This window comes from Arvicanthis niloticus, chromosome 12, assembly GCF_011762505.2.
Source record: "Arvicanthis niloticus isolate mArvNil1 chromosome 12, mArvNil1.pat.X, whole genome shotgun sequence".
NCBI lineage: Eukaryota > Metazoa > Chordata > Mammalia > Rodentia > Muridae > Arvicanthis > Arvicanthis niloticus.
The window spans coordinates 40,860,858-40,872,946 of record NC_047669.1 but is presented as its reverse complement, the minus strand read 5'-3'; the positions used below and the strand labels follow the sequence as shown (position 1 = coordinate 40,872,946).

General features: G+C 40.3%; 1 protein-coding gene and 1 pseudogene across 1 annotated transcript in view; one reads left to right on the top strand and one right to left on the bottom strand.

The window, feature by feature from the left end:
* The window catches only part of Impg2 (interphotoreceptor matrix proteoglycan 2), a 73,323-nt gene extending 67,007 nt beyond the window's left edge, over positions 1–6,316 (bottom strand). The window contains exons 1-2 of the mRNA XM_034514969.2: positions 6,018–6,316; positions 5,356–5,580 (exon numbers count right to left, since the gene is read on the bottom strand). Of these exons, the coding sequence (XP_034370860.1) occupies positions 5,356–5,580; positions 6,018–6,102 (310 nt within the window). The 5' untranslated portion in view covers positions 6,103–6,316. The remainder of the gene's footprint in view (positions 1–5,355; positions 5,581–6,017) is intronic.
* A 2,163-nt stretch (positions 6,317–8,479) lies between these two features.
* On the top strand, positions 8,480–10,433 carry LOC117718169 (T-complex protein 1 subunit eta pseudogene; annotated as a pseudogene).
* Positions 10,434–12,089: the final 1,656 nt, after the last annotated feature.

Here is a 12,089-nt window from a genome sequence, read left to right as displayed (position 1 = left end):
TTGTATATTTGAGATCTTCATCCTTTGTTATATATGTAACTAGCAAAGATTTTCTCCCCTTCTGTAGAGTCTTTACTTGATTAAAAATTTCGTTGGCATTCTGCAGTCTCTTATTCTGTTTCTTGTCAGTTGTTGGTCTCTGTGTTAATAAAATAATTACGTGTAAATAGAAGCTTGCCAGAAGAGGGATGGGAGATGCACTAATCTATGAATATAGAGATAAGTCATTAGGAAATGGTTTAGCACTATACCTACTGACTAGCATAACAGTAGTAGGTCCTCGGAGCTTATTACCTGTGTGGTCATAGGTTCTTGGCTTGATGATGGTGTCAGGTATGGGTGTCATCTTGTGGAGTGGGATTTAAATACCATTAGAAAGTGGTTGGTTGTTCCTATGATTTTCATGCCACTATTGCACCAGTGGTCCTGTCTCAACAGACCAATATTTGCAGTTTGTAGGGTTTACACCTATGTAAGATTTATCAAAACCCTCCAGTAACCACTATCGAGGAATTAGAGTCAAATTCAAGATTCATCAGAACCAGAGGACTCCAGGTGATGTTGACTCAGAGTGCCTTTACTAGCATTCTGTGCAGCTTTTATTCCAGATAGCTCAAAGTTCAAAACAGGAACAGAGAACCAGTGAAAACATACAGACTGGTTCTCATCACTATCACCGGATGTGCTCAGATACACAAGGTATCATGTCTGAATGGGGGCTGTTTGCATGGTGCCCCCGGACATGCCAAACTGCATTGATGAGAAGAGGACAGGAAACATGTCTTTAACATTTCCTTGGGCAGGCAGAAGCTTTTCTCCAAGGGATTTAAACTAAGTTCTATGGGTACAGCGTTCACACAGTAGGATAACATAGGAAAGCCTGTCATATGGAGGCTGCTAAGAATGAAGATTTCTGTTTCTTCTGATTGTGCGCATAGCACCATCTGGCTATGAAATCTGGCCAGTAAGGGATGAAGCTTCCAGGTCAGTAACAAGTATTACTATCAAGTACTAGAGAGTAGCCAAGAGCAAAGGCAATGTCTGTAATGATTGCTTAGCTTGAAGGAAGCGTAGGTATTGAAATCCCCCAAGGCTTAGGGATCATTGTGGAAGAGAGAACAGAGAGCCAGAGGTGGAAAATGACTACAAGGAGACATTGTACTTTAGTCAGGGCAGGGAATCTGCACATAGGAACTCACAGTGGTTATAACAATATTCATAAAATCTGTGCAGGCTCAAACCAGATCAAATCCCAACATAAATGTCTGTGCACCTGTTGTGTTCCTGGTGCCCATGGAGACCAGAAAAGGGCATTAGATCTCCTGGAAATGGATTTACAGATGGTTGTGAGCCACTACATGAGTGCCAGAAATCAAAACCCAGTCCTTTGAAAGATCAGTCTGTGCTCTTAACCACCAAGCCATTTTCCCCAACCTTTCCCCAATTTTCAAAAACATATATCAATTGAAGTATTACTTTCTACCATGATCATAATAACAACCATATTATAATGGGTGTGTCAACCATTTACTTTTCTGAGTTTCCCTTTCTCATTTTTTATTTCTTTTATTTTTTAAATTACAATATAATTACATCATTTCCCCTTCTTCCCTTTCCTCCCTCGAAGCCCTACCAGATACTCTTCCTTGCTTTCTTGCAAGATCATGGTCTCTTTTATTCATTAAGCACATATACACACAATACACACACACACACACACACACACACACAAATACATAAGTACAGTCTGTTTAGTATTACAATGTTACTTGTATGTATATTTAAGGCTCCTTTTCAATAACCCACTCGCAGCACCTGTTGTTTTTTAATTATTTCAAAAATGTTTCCTTTTCCTTTTGTTGGCTTCTTTTTGAGCAGCATCTCTTGAATTTATAAAGAAAAAAATGACTGAGCCAGTGCCCTGGGCAGTTCTAGGGCACCAGCTCTGCACCCAATCCCCCCAAACCCAGAGGAGGCTAGACTCCCAGGAGTTCTAACATGCCCAGGGTCATAGGTATTTAATACAGGTAAGAGGGCATGTTTGTGTTTTTTATGCAAGATGCTGAAGGAGCATGGTGGCTGCCAGAGCAACAGGTGAGACATGCTGATGCTGGGACAAAGAATGATGCTGACCTGTAAGCTTGCTGAGTGCCCTGACAATGGTGACTGGGAAGCTGTAATTTTTTAATATGGACATACATATTAAAACATATTGGACATATGTTACCAACCCACCTTTGCTTACCTATACCTCAGATAGGACAAGCTGCCTTGCCTTGAGTTTTTAGACCTTGTGGAACAGAGAATCAAAAAGAGAAGTTATAAGGACTCTTGTATTTTTTTTTAAATGTAGCCAGTTATTTGGACTCAATCATGGACTGGTCTAGAAATCAATCCAATATTGGTAATAACATTCTTCATTTGGAAGGCTGGTTCTGGACATTTTCAGAGACATATTTGGAGGTTAGCTGCAGTTCTCTATGATGTTATGTTATCAAGACATAAAGTTGGGACAGAATCTAGATTTCAAACAAGTGTTAGTACATGTGTTAAGGCTCTTTGAATTGTCAAGTTAAAAATACTTTTGTTTCTTCTACAGTATTTAATGCAAGTTGCATTGGTTGTACACTTTCTAATTGTGTTAGTGTGTTGAAACCCCGGCATGTCAGTTATGAAGGTCTATCAACCAGCGTTTGTTTTCTTGCCCTGAGTATCACAGAACCTCGGTATTCTGAAAATGCTTGAAAGTGTTGGAAGAGGTGAGTAATGCTTTAAGCAGAAGCAAGAGGGTAGTGGGCTTGATTATTGCTGGTATAACAGCTTTAATTACATTAATTGCTAGCACCACTGCTTCTGCAATTGCTTTGACACAAGGAGTTAAGACAGCTACTTTTGTTAATCATTTAGCAAAAAAAATACTAATGTGTCGAATATACAAGAGGATTTAGATAGACATTTGGAACAATGAATTAATGCTCTTTATTCTATTCAAATTATTGGAAGGAGGTTCAGAGCTCAAGAGTTAGGAGCCATCTTGAATGTCATGCCAAATACCATTGGATTCATGTTAGTTCTAAAATTTACAGTGTAGTTATTATAATTAGGAAAAAGTTTAAAGACACTTGCATTGTATTTGGTATAATCTTAACACCTCAATGGATGTTTTAACTTTGCACAATGAGCTTATGAATTTCAAGAATGCTGCTCCGCTGAGCTTTGATGCAGCAGATACTGCTGATAAAATTACCCATGGCCTGAGGTCAGTATTTCTATTTTATCACGCTTCAAGAATGGCATATATAGCTTGATCATGCTAGCCCTTTTTGTCCTGAGAATACTTTTATTCCTGTCCATTGTGTTAAAGCTTGTCTTTAACAACATCAACATATTGGCAGCCAAAGTACATGACTTGAACCTGAAAATGGACCCCAGACAGTTATTAATTTAACAGGCTGGCAAGCCAAGGACAGGTGAGATTCTTCACAGAGCCTTACCAACCTAAGACAGAAGTGCATTGCTTTTGATAATGCATATTCCATGATGGGTAAGAAAGGCATTCTTGGCAGAATGACCTAAGACAGGCTCAGTCTTGTTTATGAAATTAAAAAGGAGGAGAGCTGCTTGGCAAGAATATGACATGGGCCATGGACAAGGAAATGGGCTGCTTGGCAGGAATATGACATTGGCCAAAGACAAGGAAGTAGACTTCAGGCAGGAAGGTGACATTAGGCTAGAACAAAGAAGTAATTTCGGGCAAAAATCTAAATCTTAGGCTAGAACAAATAAGTAATTTCAGGCAAGAATCTAAATCTTAGGCTAGAACAAGGAAGTAGGCTTCAAACATGAAAATGACTTTGGGCTAGGACAGGGAAGTAGGCTCAGATATTTTGGTCATCCTGATAAGCCCTTAGAAACAGTGATCATGGGAGTAATCCACCAGACTTTGTTTATTGCCTTGCTTGTTCTTTGACTATTTGTGTTTATTGTCTTGCTTGTTCCTTGACTATTTGCATCTATTGTATTGCTAGTTCCTCAACCTAGAACTGACCTTAATACTTGCATGTAATTAAAATAGTACAAAAAGAAAAAGGAGGAAGAGGAGGTATACAATAAGAGGTTTCTGGGGAGAGGGAAATAGGAAAGGGGATGACATCTGAAATGTAAATAAATAAAATATTGAATAAAAATGCAAAAAGAAAAAAAAAACAAAGCAACACAAAGTAGAAGCATATTCCTTCATGGTTGGCCCTTTCCTTTTGCCTGTGGAATGGACAACTGAGGCAACTGAACATTCTGAGCTATTTAAAGTTAAAATCCAAGCAGTGTACATCATCTCGCTAGATTTCCCACTATCACTGTCCACCACTGGTAAGTCCTTCATGTCCTCAATCACTTTGTAATTTCACTTCCAACCTAAAGTCCTACATAAACATTCGAGATCTGTTATCTCCCTTTCAAAAGTAAAAGAAGAACCTATTCCTATGTACTATTTGATAGCCCTCAAATACAATCAAGACTGTAACATCCTTAAAAGAGCTACTAATACAGCATGCCATGTTACAGAAATGTAAAACATTACATACATAAAGTACAGTTTTGTCTGATATTGAGTTCCTCTTCTAAAATCTTTAGTGTAGAAGACAATGGCAAAGAACAGAACATTCAGATAGGACAGTTCCCATTAGTTCATCATCAATCTCTACACCGAGATTACTAATATCACATGCAAAACATAGCACTTTTATTGGCTGTTGAACATACAAAAGGTAACATGTCAAAAACCTACAAATGTCTAAAGTACATATACAATATTCAATTAGGCAATGTAAGAGATATAGTGCACAATTACATAGCAGAAGCTATGAACCCAAGGATAAAATTGCTCAATCAAATATGAGACAAAAGTCACATGAGGTCACTGAGAGAAGGGTCATAACTTTTAACGTTAAAAATTTTGTGTACTAGTAAGACAGCCATCTGCATGAATCTGTGGAATGTCCAAAGTACACAATAAAGAAAGTCATTATGTTTTCATCTATAAAATAAGCAGGAAAACATGTGAGTCTCTGTTTGTAAATATGTGTTGTGGGTATAGGTAAGCAAATTACCATAATGAAAAATAAAAATTACACTTAACCAGTCACAAAATGGTGTTTTCAAGTACTTCAAAAACATCAAAATATTTTCTCTTACAATAATGTATACTTTTATCTCAATTTATATTAATATGACTAAGCCCTTTTCTTACTCTTATTTGGTTCATTTCTATCTAGATTTTCACATGTTTAATATAAAAGTGCCCACAGATGTGATGGTTTGAGTGTCATAACCTCAAAGCTTTGGATGCCTGCTTACCTCGGGCTTTAAAATATTTCACATGGCTTGCCACAGCCTCTGCAACAGTTTCACTGGGGCAAATTTTTACTCCATTTGGGAACAGGATAGACCTCCGCCTTCTAAGCAGCCACCTCCTCCCAGTCTCTGTGGCATCCATAATCTGCCTCTTCCTGGTAGGCAACAAAAGGTCTGTTGACTTCTCAGGTGAGAGGACAGAGACTGCATTGGGTTCTTGAATCTCTTCTGCAGAAAAGATGCTCAGTTAGAACAGAAAACAGACTGGGAGCATAACCAGAGCATCCGGGGAAACTGAGACGCCATACAAGTGACAGCAAATAGAGAAAAGCTCTTATTTGCACCACATTGAAAACATAAAGACAATGCTCAAAACTCATGCGTGCATGCATATCGAAGGGAGAAGTATTCAAGCTTCTTCCCATTTAGCTAGTCATTCAAGTTTGTTTTTAAAATCAAACAGACACCAAATTTCAACACCAGGATGTAAGGGTTGAACCAGAAATTATTAATGAGGAAGGGAAACCCAAATCACAGAAGATATTCTAAGGCTGCTCAATAAAGCAATCATGAAGTTAATAGTCATATTCTCTAACAGCAACCACATCAAATATTGCTATTAAAGGTCCCTGGAAATCTTAGAACAAGCATCAGTTTTCAATTACCTGCGACTGATACAAGGTTTCCTCCTGTCATGAAAAGCATCAAAATGCCCAGAGAAATCCTCCCCAAAGGGAGAAACATAATCATTTAGGCCAAAACCAAAGAGACGAGATGATGACAAAATCCTTAAGGGAGCATCCGGAGTCTTTAAATTCTCGCTAGCAAACTTTTCCCCCCAAAAGTCCTTGCAGATAAAAGTTTACGTCTGGGAGTGGGCAGCCACTCTAAAACCATTGTCACTTAGCGTAAATACAAAGTCATCCTTTCAGAGCAGCTCTGGCTTCTTTTCTGACTTAATAGGGACACTCTGGAAGCAGGGAGGTAAGCTAATTAGAGCAGATGGGTAGAGAGAATTCTATTCTAATCTAGCTGGCTAAGCTCCTTACAAACCCTGGCCCCTCTTTAACAAGCAGTTCATTTACAAGCAGTGTGCTTCATAGGTGGTTTTTGTTCGGTTTTTTTTTTTCCTCCAGACCTCTGACTCAGTGGGTCAAACTTGTTCTCTGCCTTTTCCTAGGACTAAGATGCAGAAGCCTAAAGTGCTCCAGTTCCCCGGGTAAAAGAAAACCCTTCCTTTTTAACTGCTTAATCTTCCTTCTGAGCCCAGTGGAGGAATAATAAAGTAAGCCCCATGGTGGCGCTGTTGTGAGAATTAACAACAGATCAACTCATTTCGTCCACACAGCAAGGCTTCAGATAGTACCTGACAATTATTAAGCATATAGTATAAATCACGTTTTATAAAAAAAAAACAACTGTGCTGCCAAGTTTTCTATATCATTTGGAGATTATGCCAATCTGAGGTGGTAGTGACATTCCAGTGAAAGGATTCACCAAGACAGAAAAATGGCTACTTTGTTTTAGAAGCACCGTGGAAAAGCCACTGAAGATAGCAAAGGGAAAGTGTCTACCAAGAAACACTCCAGGGGCTGCTTCGATGGCGTTCTGTGAACAGTGGGATAACGTTTAACATCGTGGTGCCCTAGATTGTCGTCAAGTCCATGACAGTTAATTCCTTCTGACTGAACAGTTCTTCTTAGTGGCCTTGCTCTGAGCCCATCCTGCCCTAAAGTAATAGCAGCATATTCTTGGGATAAAATGGTTCAGTATAGCCTAGAGTGGCATTCACAGGGTATCTGTCTATATGAATGTGAGAAACTCTTTATCTGAAAGTGGTGTCCAGCATCAAATGCAATCATATAAAATTCTATACTGGTAAAGGTTTTCATCCACCTAACCAAGTAGAAAACAGCAAAGTTAGTCCCCAAAAGAAAAACAACAACAACAAAACCCAACGGAAACCAGAAAATACTATCAAATAATTTATAATTTTGTTTTCTATATTATGGTGAATTTTTTTTTTAATTTCTTAAGATCTACAGCATATATTACTTAGAGTTCTTAACTAATTTTGTCGTTGTCAGTGTTTTTATGGTGTAGGAAGAGCTTATCAGTTATATTTATGACAGCCTCAAATAAACATCTGCAGCCCTTCTGAAAGCTGTCCGTGCACAGTCGTATCTGTAAAATATTAGAATGTTATAAGAAACGTGAAAGCTTTATCATGAGTCAGAGTGAAAAATGGAAAAAAATTAGTCTTATATACTTGTGGACGAATGCAAACACAGAGAAACTTTTAATTAGCAGATACTGGTGGGATCTATTCTCTTTATTGGCCTACACCAAAGAATGAAAAGCTTATGAGAATCAAGGCAGTCTGGAAACATCGCTGTACTTACGCTGAGAAAACCTTTTAAGATGCAAATATTTCCTGTATGTTATGGCCTTGTAGCCCATAGATCAAATTGACTATTTTTTGAACATAAGTGTTATAAAGAGCATTTTAGAAAAAAAGAATAGCAATGTGCAGTGTTGTCTGGAAATGAATAGCATGGACATGGGGGCCATGCATCGGGGCATGTCCCCAAAGGAGACGACTCTCCCACAGCAGCCTCCACTGCATGGATGGGGAAGAGCCCTTGAGATCACACCTTTGGTGAAGAGGATTAGCAGTGGAGGCTGCTGTGGGAGAGTCGTCTTCTTTGCGGACATGCCCCGATGGATGGCCCCCATATTCATGCTCAAATGGGCAGCACTAGTTATACTAGGGATAAGTAGTTATACTAGTTACTAATAAACAACAACATAAAAAGAGGTCACAAAGTTGATTGAAAGGGTAGGGATACTGGGGTGTTAGAGGGAGGTAACTGTGGATAGATATGGTCAAATTGTATAAATTTTTTAAAATAATAAACTACAAATATTATTTCAAAAAATACTTGCTTTTAAGAGAGGAAAGAGATCAGTGTTTTGTTTGTTTTGTTTTTGTTTTTGTATGTGTCTAACAAAATGCTAACAGCTTTAGGTAAGGTATCACGTTCCCAACTGTTTGCAACTACACATGCTACAGTTATAAATTACATCTAATATCAACTTAAAATATAGATATTTGGGGAGAACAGACAAGTTGCGAGTAGCTGAAGCCGCTTCCAAAATGATGCCCACACCAGTTATCCTGTTTAAAGAGGGTACTGATAGCTCCCAAGACATCCCTCATGAGTGACATCAGTGCCTGCCACTGATTGCTGAGGCTACAAGAACCACCCTGGGTCCCCATGGCATGGACAAACTTCTTGTAGATGGCCGAGGCAAAACAACAATTTCTAATGATGGGGCCAAAATTCTGAAAGTCCTCGATGTTGCAGCAAAGACTTTAGTAGACATTGCCATATCCCAAGATGTTGAGGTTAGTGATGGCACCACCTCAGTGACCCTGCTGACTGCAAAGTTTCTGAAGCAGGTGAAGCCCCTACGTGGAGGAAGGTTTACACCCCCAGATCATCATGTGAGCTTTTCGCACAGCCATCCAGTTGGCTGTTAACACAAAGAGATAGCCGTGATTGTGAAGAAGCAAGATAAAGTAGAACAGAGGAAAGTGCTAGAGACGTGTGCAAAGACAGCCCTGAGCTCCAAGCGGATCTCCCAGCAGAAGGCCTTCTTCACCAACATGGTGGTTGATGCTGTAATGATGCTTGCCCAGTTGCTGCAGCTTTAAATGATCGGCATCAAGAAGGTGCAGGGTGGAGCCCTAGAGGAGTCTCAAGTGGTGGCTAGCGTTGCGTTCAAGACTTTTTTCTTATGCTGGGTTTGAAATGCAGCCTAAGAAGTTTAAGAACCCCAAGATTGCCCTCTTAAATGTTGAGCTCGAGCTGAAAGCAGAGAAAGATAATACTGAAATCAGAGTCCACTTGGTGGAGGATTACCAGGCAATTGTTGATGCCGAGTGGAACTTTCTCTATGGCAGGTTAGAGAAGATCCATCGGTCTGGAGCCAAAGTCATGTTGTCTAAACTCCCTATTGGGGATGTGGCCACCCAGTACTTAGCTGATAGGGACATGTCCTGTGCTGGCCGAGTGCCTGAGGAGGATCTGAAGAGGGCAATGACGGCGTGTGGAGGTTCAATCCAGACCCGTGTAAATGCTCTGAGTCTAGATGTGCTTGGCCTCTGCCAGGTGTTTGAAGAGACCCAAATAGAAGGAGAGGGGTACAATTTCTTCACTGGCTGCCCTAAGGCCAAGACATGTACCATCATCCTCCATGGTAGCGTTGAACAATTAATTTATGGAGGAGACAGAGAGGTCCCTACATGATGCCATCATGATTGTGAGGACGGCCATCAAGAATGACTCTGGGGTGGCTGGTGATGGAGCCATTGAGATGGAGCTTTCCAAATACCTGGGGAATTACTCAAGGACCATTCCAGAAAAACAACAGCTGTTGATTGGGGCATATGCCAAGGTCCTGGAGATTATTCCACGACAGCTATGTGACAATGCTGGCTTTGATGCCACAAACATCCTCAACAAGCTGCGGGCTCAACACGCACTGGGAGGGGGGGAGGGAGGGGGGATGTGGTATGGGGTGGACATCAACAATGAGGACATCGCTGACAACTTCCAGGCGTTTGTGTGGGAGCCGGCCATGGTGCGTGGGCATCAACGCTCTGACAGCAGCTTGTGAGGCTGCATGCCTTATTGTGTCGGTGGATGAGACTATCAAGAACCCCTGCTTCACTGTGGATGCTCCAGCTCCAGCAGCTGGCCGAGGCTTTGGTCAGGGCCGCTTCCACTGAGAGGCAGTCTCACACCCTCGTAAGGTGAATGGGGGGTGAGAAAATGGTTGATTAGTCAGCTGTGTTCTCACTGGAAGTTATTTAAATAAAATTTAAGGTTATTTGGTCAAGAAAAAAAATAAGAATAAGAAAGAATAACCTGTAGGGAGAGAGTAGGCAGCCCTGTCTAGTAAGTGTTTACCGAACTTTGTTTACTGCCTTGCTTGCTCTTTGACTATTTATGTTTACTGCCTTGCTTGTTCCTTGACTCTGCATCTATTTTATTGCTAGTTCCTCAACCTAGAACTGACCTTAATATTTGCATGTAATTAAAATTGTATAAAAGCAAAAAGGAGGAGGGAGGACGGGATAGGAGTTTCCTAGGGAGGGGAAATGGGGAAAAGGGATGGCATCTGAAATGTAAATAAATAAAATATCAAAAAAAAAAGAAAAGGATTTATTCCAATGGTTAAAAAAAGAAAGAAAGAGAGAGAGAGAGAAAGAAGGAAGGGAGGAAGGAAGGAAGGAAGGAAGGAAGGAAGGAAGGAAGGAAGAAAGGAAGGACTAACCTATATAGAAAGAAAATCAATTGCAGGCAAAATCCCAGCTATGACTTGGAGTTTAAAGTGGCATGACCTCCTGATAAGCCTTTAGAAACAGTGATCATGGGAGTGTTCATGTAATTGGGTTTATGCCTTGCTTTTTCTTTGACTAGTTGTGTTTATTGTATTGCTTGTTCCTTGACTATTTGCATCTATTGTATTGCTAGACCTTTAACCTAGAACTGACCTCAATACTTGCATGTAGTCAAAATGGTATAAAATCATAAAGGAGAAGGGGGGATGGGATAGGGGGTTCTAGGGAGGGGAAACGGAGAAAGGGGATGACATCTGAATTGTAAATAAATAAAATATCCAATAAAAAAATGAAGTGGCATGACCTGGTTCCATGTACACCGTGTTGAAAAAATACTGTTGTTACCATAGTAACTTTGAGTACATCTTCATCTGAGGTCTTCTTGAGACTTTGATTTCTCTAGTCCCTGAAAAAAGTACAGTTTTACAGATGAAATCATTTGGGTAAGCACAGGCCACAACAGAGGGAGGCCTCATATACAAAGAACCCTGTCTTCCTACATGTGATAGGCAAAGTTTACAAAATTCCACAGGAATACACCCAGTTAAAAGAGCAGAAGTGGAGATCAGCAGGCCGGATGCCCTACAGCCTCCCTGCCTCACAGGAGATTTACAGTAACCAGGGACACAGGAAGCCTGCTCTAACCAGAGCACTGGAGGCTGAACCTATCCTGAGACAGCACTGCCTGCCTCCAAAGAGACCGGCTCTAACCCAGGTCACAGAGCTTGACCAGCCTCCAAGGAGGCCAGCTCCAGTCAAAGACACCCAGGCCAGTTAACACCAGAGATAACCAGATGGCAAGAGGCAAGTGCAAGATCACTTGCACTTTTGAGTGACAAAACCCAATGCAATTCTGCACTATCAGAACCCAGTTCTCCCACCATACCAAGCCCCAGACACCCTAACATGCCTGAAGAGCAAGATAATGACCCAAAAATCCCATCTCATGAAGATGATAGAGGCCTTTAAGTAGGATATAAATAACTCCCTCAAAGAAATACAGGAAAACACACACAATTAAGTAGAAGCCTTTAAAGAGGAAACAAGTCCTTTTTAAAAAAAAAAAAAATACAGGAAAATACAATCAAGCAGGTGAAAGAATTGAACAAAATGATCCAAGAACTAAAAATGGAAATTGAAAGAATAAAGAAAACACAAATGGAGGCAACCCTGGAGTTGCACAACTTAGAAAGAGATCAGGAGTTACAGACACAAGCATCACCAACAGAATACAAGAAATACAAGAAGAGGGAATCTCAGGTGTAAAAGATATCATAAAAGATATTGACACACTGGTCAAAGAAAATACAAAGTGTAAAGAACTCCT